This window comes from Brassica napus, chromosome C1 (genome assembly GCF_020379485.1).
Source record: "Brassica napus cultivar Da-Ae chromosome C1, Da-Ae, whole genome shotgun sequence".
Taxonomy (NCBI): domain Eukaryota; kingdom Viridiplantae; phylum Streptophyta; class Magnoliopsida; order Brassicales; family Brassicaceae; genus Brassica; species Brassica napus.
The window spans coordinates 3137958-3153368 of record NC_063444.1 but is presented as its reverse complement, the minus strand read 5'-3'; the positions used below and the strand labels follow the sequence as shown (position 1 = coordinate 3153368).

The window sequence follows — 15411 nt, the reverse complement described above, 5'->3', positions numbered from 1 at the left end:
GTGGTAGGGGTGGATGTTCGGGTACCCGTTTGGGTTCGGGTCGGGTATTTCGAATTTTCGGGTATTTCGGTATAGAGATGTAGAACCCGTTCGGGTATTTCCGTACTTCGGATTGGGTTCGGGTATTTTTAGTTCGGATTCGGTTATTTCGGATCGGGTTCGGATATTTAGATTTTGAAAAAAAAATTTCATTTCTCAAATCTCTTGTATTTAAAAATATAACTTTCACTTAACTAATTTTTTATTTTTAATAGATTGAATGATTAATAGATTTGGAAATAACATGTTAGAAACTAAAAAGACATTAATTTGGTTATTGTTTTTAAATTTTGGATGTAACTTTTAGTTAATTCTTGAAATAAAAAGTTTAACATGCATTTTAAGTGAGTATCAAATTATTTTCTCCGTAATTGTATGTATATCATATGAACTTAAAGTATGTGTACTATCAATATAAATATTTTATATAAAATGATAAATGTAATCTAGAAATATGAGTTTAATTATACATATATTGGGTTATCTTCGGATATCTATTCGGGTTCAGATATTACCCGTTCAGGTTCGGATATCCAATCTTTCCTAAGTTAATACCCATTCGGATATTTTGCTACTTCGGTTTGGATTTTTGTTCGGGTTTTTCGGATCTGGTTCGGGTGCGGCTTCGGATATCGGATATCGGGTAAAGTGCCCACCTATAGAACGTGGTATAGGGAAAAAAACAATAATTTTTTAAAAAAATCCAATAGGTTAGAACATGATTATTGGGGGTTCTTAGAGTGAGGTTCTTAGCGGAATATAAGAACCCGTCTCTTAACTTTTAACTAAAAAAATTAAGAACCGGCTCTTAAAACTAATTATATCTTATTTATATAGAAGATACAGTTGAAATATGTTAGTATAATTTTCTCAAAATATTTAATTTCCGATTTTCACTAATCAAAAACTTATATATACATCCTAAAACCTTATACATAGATATTCTACTGCAACGAAAAAGCGTACTAAAAACACTACTATAAACACACACGTGATTCAATAGGTTAGTTAAATCGTGCAATATAACTGCAACAACAAAAATGACTGATCTCATTGAAGTAAAACCTTTTAAATTTGGTTGGCGAATCAAAGTAAAATTAAGCTATCCCGCATTATGAAACAAATGCACCCAACACAATTTATACATATAATTAGATTCATTTTTCACAGTAAAAATAATTTCAAAAAATTACATTTCTTCCTAATTAGATTTTATCGGAAAAAATCCCCCGCTTTAAAAATGCAGATCAAAATCTGGCTAATTACTTATTTATAATACAAATTTCTGAGGTTATAATAATACCTCTGAGGTACTTAGTGAGAAACCTGCTTAGAGCTGAGTGGACGCCGCTTTACAAGTTAGAGTGGTGTCCTAAGAACTGAGCTTTTGTTCACATCATGTCCAAACTCACTCGAGAAATCGCAAGTGAACGCTTTTACTAAGTCTATGGATCGTTTTATTACATTTTTCATTCAGGTTTGGATTTTGTTAGTCATAGAACATATTTAGATAAGTTCAGTATAGAGGTGTAGAACCCGTTCGGGTATTTCCGTACTTCGGATTGGGTTCGGGTATTTTTAGTTCGGATTCGGTTATTTCGGATCGGATTCGGATATTTAGATTTTGTAAAAAAAAAGTAAAATTTTAATTTCTCAAATTTCTTGTATTTCAAAATATAACTTTCACTTAACTAATTTTTTTAATTTTTAATAGATTGAATGATTAATAGATTTGGAAATAATATTTTGAAACTAAAAAGACCTTAATTTGGTTATTGTTTTTAAATTTTGGATGTAACTTTTTTGTTAATTTTTGAAATAAAAAGTTTGACATGCATTTTAAGTGAGTATCAAATTATTTTCTCCGTAATTGTATGTATATCATATGAACTTAAAGTATGTGTAGTATCAATATAAATATTTTATATAAAATGATAGATGTAAACTAGAAATATAAGGTTAATTATACATATGTTGGGTTATCTTCAGATATCTATTCGGGTTCAGATATTACCCGTTCGGGTTCGGATATCCAACATTTCCTAATTTAATACCCATTCGAAAATTTTGCTACTTCGGTTTGGATTTATGTTCGGATTTTTCGGATCTGGTTTGGATGCGGCTTCGGATATCGGGTAAAGTGCCCACGTGTAGGACGTGGTATAGGGAAAAAAGCAATAATTTAAAAAAAAAAAAAAAAAAAAAAAAGAAATCCAATAGGTTAGTAGTACCAAGAAAGACGTGGGAACAGAAGTTCTATACTATAGTGACCTAGCTGCTGCATAATCATTTATGTTTTATCTGGAGTCGAGTCATAATTGTATTACGTTATACCTAAATTTGAAGAACCTTTATAAAACGCAAATAAATAGTAACTTAAAATCTTCAAAAAGAATAAAATAAATAAAAAAAAACTAATCTAAATCTTGTTTCTATATTTCGAAAATTAAGAAATACGAGTTCGATACTAACTTTGTTTAGTTTCTTGTTCTATATATCTACAAATTCTAACAGTATTTTGATGGAATAAATATTCAAATGGAAGAGATGATATATTTTCCATTTACTGTTAACTTTTATTCTATTTTAATTAAAAGACTAACCAAATCATTAGAAAAATCGTTTTCTTGATCCAAATTATACGAGATATATTGTCATGGTAAACTATATTATCTTTCTACGAACTTAATATTAGGAATGTTTGGTTAACATTCACGATGTAGTGCATTCCGAAAATAAAAGGACATTAATAAGTTTAGGAAAATATAATACCAAGGGAAGAAACAAAAGCATTGCATTCTGTACTGACCATCTGCTGCACAGCGTAAAGCTTGGCCATATGCCACTCATGATCGAGCACATCAACCTTTCGGCTCAGGCCACTCAACCTCGCATCCACACGTTCTACACTCTCTTCAGCCTCCTTTTTATCAAAGACACGGACGGATTGGTTAAAACCAAGCCATCCGAGGGCTAAAGCAGTAGCAACAAAGGTTCCCGTGTACGTGTTACAGAACACCTGGCACGCGCTCCTCACCATGGATTTGTCCTGCGAAAGAAACTCAACCATCTTGCTCCCACCACTCCCAGAAGAGTAGTTGTTGAGACTTGCCTTCCAACCCTCCGTCTTATTGACAAACGAGCACAGCCTCCTTGCAGTCACCGGATTGTTCTCGCAACGGCTCACGAGGCGATTGAAGAGGAACCGGGATGCAACCCCCCTGAAAACCTTGAACCAGGTCACAGGATCAGCAGTATCCGATTTTGAAGAACCAGTCGAGCCTGATGAGAAACCTCTCCCACGGAACTTCAAGTACGACAACAACAACAAGTCAAAATCGGGAGCAGCAGTATCCGATTAGATTAGCGGAAAAATATAATAACGAAACATACATTGGCGAGAGGCACCTGATTCATCGCCGTCCTCCGCATCTTCTTCATCAACGTTGCTCTCATCTGATTCATCTTCGTTGGGAGAGTAGTGACTGGTCACCGTCCTATTTTTTAGGGTTTATTCCCCAATTGGGAATACATTTGTTCCTATTCTTTTTTATACTTGGCTGGGCTTTATTCCACGTGGGCCTGTCTTGTATATTCTTTTATGTTTTTAGTGCCTAATAACTACACATGCAAGTTTTATTTAATTATATATACCACATTATTCCCTTTTAGATAGTCTCCGGTACAAGAGCTCGAAGATTGTCAAGTTTTAATTAGCATTTCAAACAAGCACAAGCAGATAATGCAATTCCTGATTCAGCTACAGTTACTAGACATATAACCAAATGTAACTAGATGATTTTTTAAAAAAAAAAAAAACATGGAGCTTGACCTGAGATGATGGAGATGATTGTCATTGGTATATATTATCTAAATACAAATATCGTTGGTCACAACCAAATCAATTATGAGTCATCATCATGCTTTGTCCTCAGCTAGAATCAAAATACTCTTTGTTCCGACAAAGCCATCCACAACCAACAAATTAAGAAAAACAAAACTCCCAAGGAAATTGATATTTTACTGTCCAAGGAAAGATCCCCCACTTGGCTGGTTTGTCTTTTATCTTCATATTATATCCTCCAAATATATTTTACCTATATTCGTGGAATTTCATACAAATATGTATCGTGCACACAATACTCACTCACACTGGCACATGCGTATGTATATATTACAAGACAAAACCGTTTTTTACTTCTATATATATCATTGCATGTCAATTTATTTATATCCTTATACATGATTTTATTACTAAAAAGTCTAAAAGATTAGCTTAATCAATATATGTTTGCATACATATATTACGGTGCTAAGGCATGTTAGCCACACGTCTACGAGTGATGTATACTCTTGACCACTGCAATCCAAAATCAGCGTACATTCAATCATGTTCCAAGTTAGACAACAACAAGTACATTGTGTTAGCAAAAATCTTATAGTACATGCTTATATATTTATGTTTATACATAATTAATGTCGAGCTTTGTATATGTTTCATTTGAGGAGTAACATAAAGCGTTCACATACTTTCTCATTTTATAGTTTTTATATCTCTCGGGTAACAGTTTACCAAAACAAAACTACATATGTTACAAACGATTAAACATTTTTCCCCAAAAGAATATGGGTAAAATGAGCCAATTAATGATTTTTAAGGTAATTAACATGCAGAATGGTACGTATCTAAGAAACGGACCGGGCCTATGGATCGGAGACCACGACTTCCGACATCTCTTTGACGGCTACTCCACACTAGTCAAGCTAGAGTTCGACGACGGTCGTATATTCTCCGGCCACCGTCTCCTTGAATCCGACGCCTACAAATCCGCCAAGAAACACAAGAACCTCTCTTACCTTGAATTCTCCGAGACTCCAAAACCGTCCAGAAGCAACTTCAAGAACCCTTTCTCAGGCGTCGGAGAGATCGTCAAACTTTTCTCTGGCGATTCTTTAACGGACAACGCCAACACGGGAGTGATCCTGACTCAAAAAGGATCGATTCTTGTCGACCATTATACGTTAGAGACGATAGGGAAGTTCAAATACGACGACCGTTTGTGTGATCGCATGATCCACTCGGCGCATCCGATCGTGACGGAGACGGAGATGTGGACGTTGATACCTGATCTTGTTAAGCCTGGCTACCGGGTCGTGAGGATGGAGGCAGGGTCGAATAAAAGGGAGGTTGTGGCTCGGGTTAAGTGTCGTTCCGGGTCGTGGGGACCCGGGTGGGTTCATTCGTTTGGGGTGATGGAAAATTATGTTTTGATACCGGAAATGCCCTTGAGGTATTCGGTGAGGGATCTGCTTAGAGCTGAGCCTACGCCGTTTTACAAGTTTGAGTGGTGTCCTAATAACTACGGAGCTTTTGCTCATGTCATGTCCAAACACACCGGAGAAATCGTAAGTGAATGTCTTACTAAGTCTATGGATTGTTTTCTTACATTTTTCATTCCGTGTTGGATTTTGTTGGCTATAAAACATTTTTAGTTGAGTTTTAATCAAAAAGATAGTGTTCATGCTTTCTTAATCCTATATATATTATTGGTACTAAGATGACGAAGGTGGTAAGATAGTGTTCATGCTTTCTTAATCAGTCACGATAATAATAGGACACATCTGATGCATAGATTATAGTTAATGCAATGTTGTTTCAAGATTTAGCTAAGGATCTCATTATCTTTAGCCAGAGTTTAGACTTTAGAGTGAGATCAAAGGGCTATTATTGGAGAGAAACCTCCATATATTAGAACGTTTAAAAGTTATTGATACTAGGGACTGCCCGGGTTTTCGTCTGTAGTTTTAGTATTTATAACTTAACATTTGTATTTGTAAATGTACATTAGAATTTATCATAAGTTACCAAATAATAAAAAATCTAAATTTATTTTTTATATTCATTGTTTTTGCAATGAATTCAAAATGGTTAAAACTCACGATTAGTTATGTTTTTTTTACAATGGAAATTGTATATTGTATGGTCAGAAAAATGTACTCACGGTTATTAACTTTAGTAATGTTCAGAAATCTATTTGATTTCAACTATTTTGATGTAAAATAATTGATAAATTTAACAAATTATCTGAAGTGCTTGTCACATCATCAAGCGCGGGGTTGTCTACGTAGTGGTTGCATTTTGTGGATCGCTGAAGAAGAAAGTGATGTTTGTTCTCTTTGTGTTTGTATTGATGAAGTTGATTTACCGAAACTTGAATATTTAAAGCATGAGTTTGTGCTTTTTTGTTGCTCTTGTGGACGTCTTGTATGGGGAGAGCATTTGACATGGTGGGTGTGTTGTTGTGGTATTTAGTAGCTGCAATTTTTGATACTCCCAACGTACGAACATTTTGTTTGATTTATCTGAATATGTTATGGCTAATATAGCCCAGCCGAAATGTTTTTTAAAATATGGATGACTTTTTTCGAATAATGAGTTTGTTAAGATGCCTATATATTAAATTGTACTCATTGTAAACAATGAACTAAACTTTCTTATATATTCAAGTATTTGTTTATATTCAAAAGGAAGTAATATCTTGAAAAACAATAGGAGGTTGTTGTTGTTGACATTTCATTGTATGCTCCCACATGATCTTCAATGGCATGGGAGTTAGATTTATGAAGAATATGTAGTTAAATGAAAGTAGTGACAGTAAAAATGTGTTTATTTTAGTCATCATCGTGGTTAATAAAATGTATAAGTTAATGGACGGAGATGTGGACGTTGATACCTGATCTTGTTAAGCCTGGCTACCGGGTCGTGAGGATGGAGGCAGGGTCGAATAAAAGGGAGGTTGTGGCTCGGGTTAAGTGTCGGTCCGGGTCGTGGGGTCCAATGGCTGAGATTTATGGTTGATTTATTAAATCAAATAATTTAATTTATTAATGAGGTGGAAGATGAAGTGTAATATTTATATAAAACAAATAGAAGGTTAGTTTAGGAAATGCAATGACAAAATGGTAGTGAAAATAAAGAGGATAACGATCCTGATTTTCTTCAATAAGGGCATATTGAGTTAAAGTCTTGTTATTGGCTCTAACGGGTGACATCCCCTATATATTAATTGAGAAACATTTGAAAAGATGTAACCTCAATTTTGTAATAATTAAAAAAAATTTCTTGCTTATGCGTCAATCAATTAGGTAGTTAATTAGTCATACGTGTCAGCTTCACATTGAAATTGAAAAACATGTTGGTCCAATTCGATTTTTATATCTCACTAGAAACATTTAATATCAACTATATGATATCATATGATATTAACTAAAGCAAGGTAACCATTTATTATGTATTATTTCTTTAAATAAAACCTACGGAATTACCTAATATGATTATGATATATATAGTAATTAATTATTTTTAAAAATGAAGATTTGCTAACAATCTGTATGCTTTCTATTATTTTTGTTTAATTCTTTACTATTAAAATAAATTACCCAATTACATTAATCATATATTAAAATTTTAGATTTTTTTATATATGTTGTACTTTGAATTTTTCAAAACGAGTATAAACTACTAAAACTGTTAAAAGTCTCACATAAATTTTTGTGATCAATGTTCAATTTTTTTTTCTATAATAAGATACAATAATAATAAAATCATATAAATAAATAATTTTATTTTAATAGGTGTTTATGTTAATATATATACACTTCATATCGTTTAAATTTAATTATATCATATACGATAGATAAAATTGATTGTTTTGATTTATTTATTCTAAAATGATTGCAAATAAACAAGAGCAGTCATTTGATTTATATGTGTAAGCCAATTTATTACATAATAGTAACTGATTTCTTAGTTATTTAATATATAATTATTATTTTATTATTTTATAATATGCAGAAAAATATAAAATAAATATTTATTCTGCAGAAGACGCAGATCTTAACCTAATTATGTATCTCTTTAATAGTTTGAATCTTAAACATTTTCTAAATCTCAGACCAAAATAAAAGAAAGAAATGAGAATAAAATCAAAAATCAATATTTATATCGAGCAATAACCAAAATGACACAAAAGGGAGAAAAATATCAAAGATAGATAGGATCGGAACGTGAACGTAAACTTCTCATAACCATAATTAAATTTTAGATTGCTAAATCATGATATAAAACCGATCTGACATAGTTTCATTGTAACCAAATAGTAGGCATGAGATTCTTCGGCCTAAACGTTAGGTTTTTATGCGATAAATAATTTTTTGACCTAAAATATTTTTAAAAAATGGGATCAATTCATTAGTAAACAAATTATGTAATTAACAATTTTTTTTTAAAAAAAAATTGTTTAAGGGCCAAATATATTAATTCGATCAATAATATAATTTTTTTTCATACGATATTTCTTAAATCATTTTCATATAAATTTACCATGCCCAAGGCGCATGTCTTATCCTAGTGTAGTATTAAAGCTGAGTTGCAGTATGATTTGTAATTCGATGTAATTTGCAGTAAAAATTATGTGGTATAAATTGTAAGTTTATGTGGTAAGTGTGCAGTAAAAATAAGAGTTATCATTTTTTTAAAACTATTGACTGGCAACTTTTTTGATGTATAAGTTGCAGTATGAATTTTTTAATAAAATAAGTGAATATATAAACATATTAATAGTGATATACTTATTAAAAAAACCATTAAAATATTTAAAAATGTTTTAAATAAGTATTTAATTTGAAAATAAATTTCAATATATATTATTTTCTAAATATTATAATCTAATAAAAATATATATTCTAATATAAATAATATTAAAAATAAATGAAATAAAAATAGTAATAATAATAATAACATGACATTTAAATTAAAAAAAATCCAATAAAATATTTTCTTATAAATGTTCATTCCAAATCATGTTTGCAATCTCATTTCGTATGTTGTTCATGTATTGACCATCAACTGTTATTTCTTCTTATTCAAGTACTAAGCTCTTCTTCTTCAATCCGTCGTCTTTGTTGTGCTTGAACGTTGCTATCTCTATCTTCAAAATCAGCATCTGGAATTTTGTGAAGCCTGATAAAATTGTGAAGAACCATTGTTGCATGCACAATTCTATTTTGGGGCTTGGCGTCATAGCAAGGCAAGTTATCAAAAATTCTCCATCTCCGAATGTTCTTTCGATGACTAAGCAAACTGATGCATGCCATTTATTGAACAATTCCTTCTTGTTTCTAAACAATTCCTTCTTGTTTCTAGGAGGACCATCATCAAATTCCGAGAGATGATATCTGATATTTTCTATACTGCTTCCTCTGTATGGGGCTAGAAATCCTCGTTTATTGGTATATCCAGGATCAACAAAATAGTATTTACCTATAGGAGGTTTAGGAAATATAGATTTATTCAGTTGCTCATTTTGTTCAGCATCTTGCACATGAGTTGAGTACATAGCTTCTGGTTTACTGCCTTGACGTCCAAATATGCGCCTCATAAGTTCCATGTGTGGAATCCCATTTTCACGGATCTTTTTTGCATATTGAATTTCCTGCACAACACAAAGACAATGAATATAACGTAAATATCAGTAACCAGGTTTGTTACTTGATTTTTAAAATATCAATTATACACACTAACGTACCTTTTCTCAATCAACCCGGTATTATCATCTGCTGAAACTCCAGTAAAATTCTTGAGCCTTTTATACGATCCATACATATTTCAGGTTTATACCAGTTTTCTCCAAAAACTCTTTACAAATACGTTCTCTCCCTACTTCTTTCGGTAACTTTTGTCTGTATCTAATTTTAGCCAACTCAATATCTAGAAGCTCCAAGAATATCCCAACATGCTCATCTTCCCATATAATTTTTTTTGTTTCTATAGTTATGTTAAAATTATTAAAATACTATAACTTCATATAAGTTAAAATTTTGACATATTAATTATAAAATTTACCTTACGACGTGTAGTTCCACCGATTCAGATTTTTGGTGTTATGCTCATAAGTCTCGTTCGAGTTTTACTAATTATCGGGTTGGGTTCGTTTCGGCTCCTTCCGGCTTTGGTTCGGATCAGATTGTAATTAATGCTTGAAATCGTCCAAAAATATATTTTTAAATCACAAAAATGGACAAAAAAATTCAAAATATAAAAATTAGTTACAAATCTAATTAAAAATTAGTTTAACATATATAAAAAGATTAATATATTTAACTAATTTCAGATATCTTTAGATCCTAGTTTGGATTTCAGTTCGGTTCGGGTTATAACCAAACCCGAAAATACTAGGTTAATAAGTGTCGTTTGAATATTTTTGTGTAACAATTCAGATCCGGTTTCGGTTTTTTCGGTTCGGGTTGAGTTAGATGTGTTGGATTAGGGTAAAAACGCCCAGGCCTAATAAGTACCCATTGCAATATCATCTTTTGTTTGTTCAATGCAAAAATAGGAAAATGTAGAAGTAGAGAAAACTCGTGATCACTCTTAAGAAGGAAAAATGTTTATGGGTTGAAATTACTAGTTGAAATCATATGAATGTAGTTTAAACAGAAAAAAAGGAACGTGAAGAAAAGTCTCTTTTTTCTAATTCATGAATCATGTCATGTATTGATTTTTGGCATAACATGCGTCAAATATTTACTGCTGAATTCGTGCGCACGAGGCTACAGCGTGGCTCGAGCAGCTATCCAACTGTTACAGTTCTTAATAATGCTTTAAGTTCGTGCGCACGTGGCAGTATCGCTTCGTCTTCGTTCGTAAATGTCAGTTTCATTCATCGTACAAAATATAAAAAACATTGTTATTAATACATTTGAGAATGTATATCTGCTTTGTCAAACGACACCGTTTCGAAACGTCCTTCCTCTGACCAAATGAAAACCGTGAAGCAAGAGGAACTCCAAACAAAGCTGTCCTTTTTTTTTCCTTCCCCGATTGTGTTTTGTCTTTTCAATTTTTTTTTCCATTTTCGCCGGAAATCATCAACGACCAATTTTGTGTAAAGCTTCTCGTAGAAAACTCACAGTATACTCTCTCTCTCTATATATATATCTCTTCCCAAAATCTGATCTCCTTTCCTCAAACCCTAATCTCAAAATCAGATTTAACGTTTCACCTTCCGAATCCCAAAATCAGAGATTCAATTCTGGTTTTTTTCTTCTTCTCTTAATTCGTTCTGAACTTTCCAAATTTAGTAACTTTCCCCTCAAAGTCTGGATTTTTCCTGATCCAGTTTCCTTAAATGTAATAGATCGAGACCGAGAGGGTGTGTTGCATGAGGATTTGGTGTTTCCACTGCTTCACCGACGACCACGAAGAAGAAGAGAACAGAAACAGAGGCGGAGTTTCCCATAGACTGCAGAAACAATCAGCCATGGATGATAACAACAACAACAACAAAGGTGGAGACTTTGTCGGTTTCGATCTAAACGATAGAGAGTTAGGAGTCGCAGAGATGCTGGCGAGGGAAGAGAACGGTGCTGAATTGGAGCGAGTACGGTCATCTGAGATTCGCTCGCATCAACTGGTTCAAGGAGAGAGTAGCAATGAGGATTGTACCATGGAGGAAGCTGATCACGACTCGTACCACAAACGTGCTAAAGTGTACTCTGGCCTTGCGTGAGCTCTCTCTCTGACTCCTTTCACTTCATAGTGTGGATCATGATAAAAGTCTTAAAAAGGGTAAATCATTTTCTGATATCAGCGGGAAAGGTACTATTCCTGAAGATGTAGGCTCAGACATACCCTCTGAATCTAGTGAAGGTGGTAAAGAAAACGTTGTGGAGCCTTCGCAGGTGGTTAAAGCGATGCTTTCTGAAAGCCAGACCCAAGCAACAACAGACTTATCTGATACTCTTGATGCAGCATGGATAGGTGAACAAACTGCCTCGGAGAATAATGGTATATCTCGTCCGCCTAGCAGAGCTGCTTCAGCAAACGGAACTCAGAGTTATGATTTAAAGCTGTCGGATTCAGAAAGTGGGCTGACCTCCAATGAGGAACAGACAATGCAAGTTCAGATGCCTTCTCCTAGCTTTTACTATTCTCTCAACAAGAATTATTCGCTTAATTCACGCAAGCATATCATGGCTGAAGACCGGCCTGTTTACGTTTCTTCATATAGAGAGCTTGAATGGCAAAGTGGTGCAAGGCTGCTTCTTCCTCTGGGGATTAATGACTTGGTACTCCCAGTTTATGACGACGAGCCTACTAGTATCATAGCCTATGCCCTTACCTCATCAGAGTACAAGGCTCCTTTTCACTTTTTGATTCTGTGATTCTTCTCTCGTTGAACTCTTTGAGCGATTTGTCAGTTGACGTGAGTAGAAGCCTTAGCTCTGCTGATGAACAAGTCTCGCAGCTGCTGCAGTCATCCTTGTATTTGAAAGATCTGCACGCTAGAGTCTCGTTTACAGATGAGAGTCCTCCTGGGAAAGTGAAGTACTCTGTGACGTGTTACTACGCGAAGGAGTTTGAGGCACTGAGGAAGATTTGCTGTCCTTCGGAAACTGATTTCATCAGATCTCTTGGTCGGTGTAGAAAATGGGGAGCTCAAGGTGGAAAGAGCAACGTCTTCTTTGCGAAAACTTTGGATGACCGTTTTATCATCAAACAAGTTACAAAGACAGAGCTTGAATCCTTCATTAAATTTGCGCCAGCTTACTTCAAAATACTTGACTGGTTCCATATGTACTAAAAGTCCTACAAGCCTTGCAAAGATCTTGGGAATCTATCAGGTAACACAACATAAACCAATTTAATTTATTACCTGTGTTGTTAACATATAATTAAACCCTTAAATCTTTAAAGGTCTCATCTAAACACCTTAAAGGAGGGAAAGAGTTCAAAATGGATGTGTTGGTGATGGAGAATCTTCTCTTCAAGCGTAACTTCGCTAGGCTTTATGACTTAAAAGGCTCCACTCGTGCTCGTTACAACCCGGATACAAGTGGTAGCAACACAGTTTTGCTGGACCAGAATCTGGTCGAAGCAATGCCCACATCTTCAATTTTTGTTGGGAGCAAGGCAAAACGGCTTCTTGAAAGAGCCGTCTGGAATGATACATCGTTTCTTGCTGTAAGTTTCCAGTTACTTCTTGCAGAATATGTTCTTGGTCTGTACATTTTACTGATGGAAGACGTGTTGCTTCTGTTTCTTTGTCTGAAGTCAATACACGTAATGGATTACTCTTTACTGGTCGGGGTAGACGAGGAACGAAGCGAACTTGTTCTAGGAACCATCGACTTCATGAGGCAATACACTTGGGACAAACATCTTGAGACTTGGGTCAAAACCTCAGGGCTACTTGGAGGACAGAAGAACTCAACTCCCACGGTGATATCACCGCAGCAATACAAGAAACGTTTCAGGAAAGCCATGACAGCTTATTTTCTGATGGTTCCTGACCAATGGTCACCTGCCACGGCTGTGCCAAGCAACAACAGTTCTTCAGCAGATGTGAAGGATGATGAAGAGAGAGACGATCGTCAAGGTGTTGCTGGTAAAAACTCTCGACTCATCTTTCTGCAGTTTAGCAAATATAGCAAGACATTACACAATATTGGGTTTAGTAATTGTGCTCAAGTTTTTTTTGTTTTTTTTTCCTTTTGGAATGGTCTTTGGGTAATACCTGTTTATGATTTTACCCTTAGCCTTAAGTGGCCTATATGTTATAGCTCTCTTTCATCGCCTTTGCATCAGAATTAATAAAAGCAAGGTGCAATTGTATATACAATGCTTCTTTCTTTTAGTTTCTTGTTACTTTTGTTTATGACATTTTTCATATCAATATACTCTCTAGTATATAATTTTTGGGGACTCTTTTGAGTTATAATAATAGATTTTAATATTTCATATCAAAAGTTAAAATTGAAAGGCACAAACAATAGCAAAATGGTAACACTGAGCCATGCTAATTTAGACACCCAAGCCAGCAGTAAACGTTACTCCAGTAGAAGGCAGCCAAAGATTTCCTTCAATGAACTGAGAAACGTTGAAATTGTTAGCCTGGTCCGAGTTGTTAAACACGTGGTAACCAGGCCATTTGACTCGGCTGCTGAGTCCTGAACCTGGTCCGTAGTTCAAGAACTCTCCATAGAAGAGTGTGTCCAAAGCAAAAGTGGTGTTCCACTCGAGCCATCCTTCAGGCCTCACAACGTCGCTCAAGTTGTTCCTCATGAAAACTGTCCTTGAATATTGCTTCCATGGCCTTCCTAGATACGTGTGTGTCGTGTTCAAGTATGGGACTAAGTCTGCGTCCGCTGAGATATTGCTGAACTGAATCGAGAATCCTAAATGTGAACAACAAAAGGTCCAATGTAATTGAGAATCATTATATTACATAGTTTCTTGGGTGACAAGAAACTATATGTTATTAACGAAACCTTAATTAAAGAGTTTCAAGAAGTGTTTGTCTACCTGAGGGTTGGTCAGCTTCTTTCCTGCCTTGTGCAGTGATGGTATTCTTTTGGTCAGGGAGTCCTTTCTTAACCAAAATTTGACAATTTTGAAACACAACGGTCCCATCGCCAAATATAAAATCCACCGTTCCAGTGATGGTGCACTCGCGGTAAAACTGACGCATAATGTGCGTGTAGAGTGTATCTTGATAACCTTTCATAGCACATCTTTAGAACACAGATAGGTCAGAGTCTGACCTAAGGGCCACGGCTTGATGCTTCTCTGGCCCCGCTGTGTTCTGAAACGTTATATCCCTAGCCGAAAATCCTCTTCCATTTACAGCTGAAATATGAATCAAAATCAAGATATATAATTATAATCTGGAGCATAGGCCAAAGAACCGACCGGTTAAAGCATCATGATTTTATCGATAGTTTTATGAAAATTTTATATGAAAAATAGAAGCATAAAGATGTATTTAAATGTAATCATTATGAATTTTGTAAAAATTAGTCAGGTACTATTATAACCAACTAGGTTCTTGTTCGCGCTATGCGCGGATTATTGGTATGTAAATTTTGAAAATGAAATTTGTTGTATGAAAAATTAAAATCAAGGAAACAATCTATAATATAAACTATTTTAGAGTTTGTCATAGTACAACATAAATACATTCACTATTTTATTGAAATAATTTTGAGTGTTGTTTAGATTCGATTATAATTTGTTTTTTTAATTGTTTGATGTTAGCTTTCCAATAATTTTGCACTGGTATCAATTTAATTTTATATAAATAATTATGTTTTTTGTGTACTATTTTATATTAATTTAATAGACATGATTCTTTGAATTAATACTTTTTTTTTTAAAAAAGTTACATTCTATAAAACATTTTTTGTTATTTAAGATTTTATATTACTTTTAGAATAGTTATTATATATTTCATGTCAATTCTTTTATATTAAATATTATACATGTTAATTTTAAGTTGGCTTTTAACTTATATATATACTAAGATGGATGTT

General features: G+C 34.0%; 4 protein-coding genes across 7 annotated transcripts; 2 read left to right on the top strand and 2 right to left on the bottom strand.

Annotated features, from left to right (window-relative positions):
- Nucleotides 1-1931: 1931 nt before the first annotated feature.
- On the bottom strand, nt 1932-3596 carry LOC111201841. Its single transcript, XM_022694173.2, has 2 exons — nt 3433-3596; nt 1932-3346 (listed from the first exon to the last, which is right to left on the bottom strand). The coding sequence occupies exons 1-2, from the start codon at nt 3502-3504 to the stop codon at nt 2795-2797; spliced, it is 624 nt and encodes a 207-aa protein (XP_022549894.1). The 5' UTR covers nt 3505-3596; the 3' UTR covers nt 1932-2794.
- A 1111-nt stretch (nt 3597-4707) lies between these two features.
- LOC106372794 (carotenoid cleavage dioxygenase 8, chloroplastic-like) lies at nt 4708-6898 on the top strand. The gene is made up of 2 exons (XM_013813075.2): nt 4708-5445; nt 6758-6898. Exons 1-2 carry the CDS (start codon nt 4708-4710, stop codon nt 6896-6898), a joined length of 879 nt encoding a protein of 292 aa, XP_013668529.1.
- A 3943-nt stretch (nt 6899-10841) lies between these two features.
- On the top strand, nt 10842-13796 carry LOC106375314 (1-phosphatidylinositol-3-phosphate 5-kinase FAB1A). 4 transcript variants are annotated; one of them, XM_013815192.3, is made up of 5 exons: nt 10843-11135; nt 11238-11605; nt 11691-12723; nt 12797-13063; nt 13154-13796. In XM_013815192.3, the coding sequence occupies exons 2-3, from the start codon at nt 11262-11264 to the stop codon at nt 12262-12264; spliced, it is 918 nt and encodes a 305-aa protein (XP_013670646.1). In that variant the 5' UTR covers nt 10843-11135; nt 11238-11261; the 3' UTR covers nt 12265-12723; nt 12797-13063; nt 13154-13796. The 4 variants fall into 4 exon arrangements, with proteins under 4 accessions (XP_013670645.1, XP_013670646.1, XP_022550227.2 ...); XM_013815191.3 differs by having other exon boundaries at nt 10842-11605; XM_022694506.2 differs by having other exon boundaries at nt 10878-11135; nt 11238-12723.
- On the bottom strand, nt 13560-14621 carry LOC106372793 (probable pectinesterase/pectinesterase inhibitor 44). The gene is made up of 2 exons (XM_013813074.2): nt 14405-14621; nt 13560-14277 (listed from the first exon to the last, which is right to left on the bottom strand). Exons 1-2 carry the CDS (start codon nt 14604-14606, stop codon nt 13904-13906), a joined length of 576 nt encoding a protein of 191 aa, XP_013668528.2. The 5' UTR covers nt 14607-14621; the 3' UTR covers nt 13560-13903.
- Between the last annotated feature and the right edge of the window lie 790 nt (nt 14622-15411).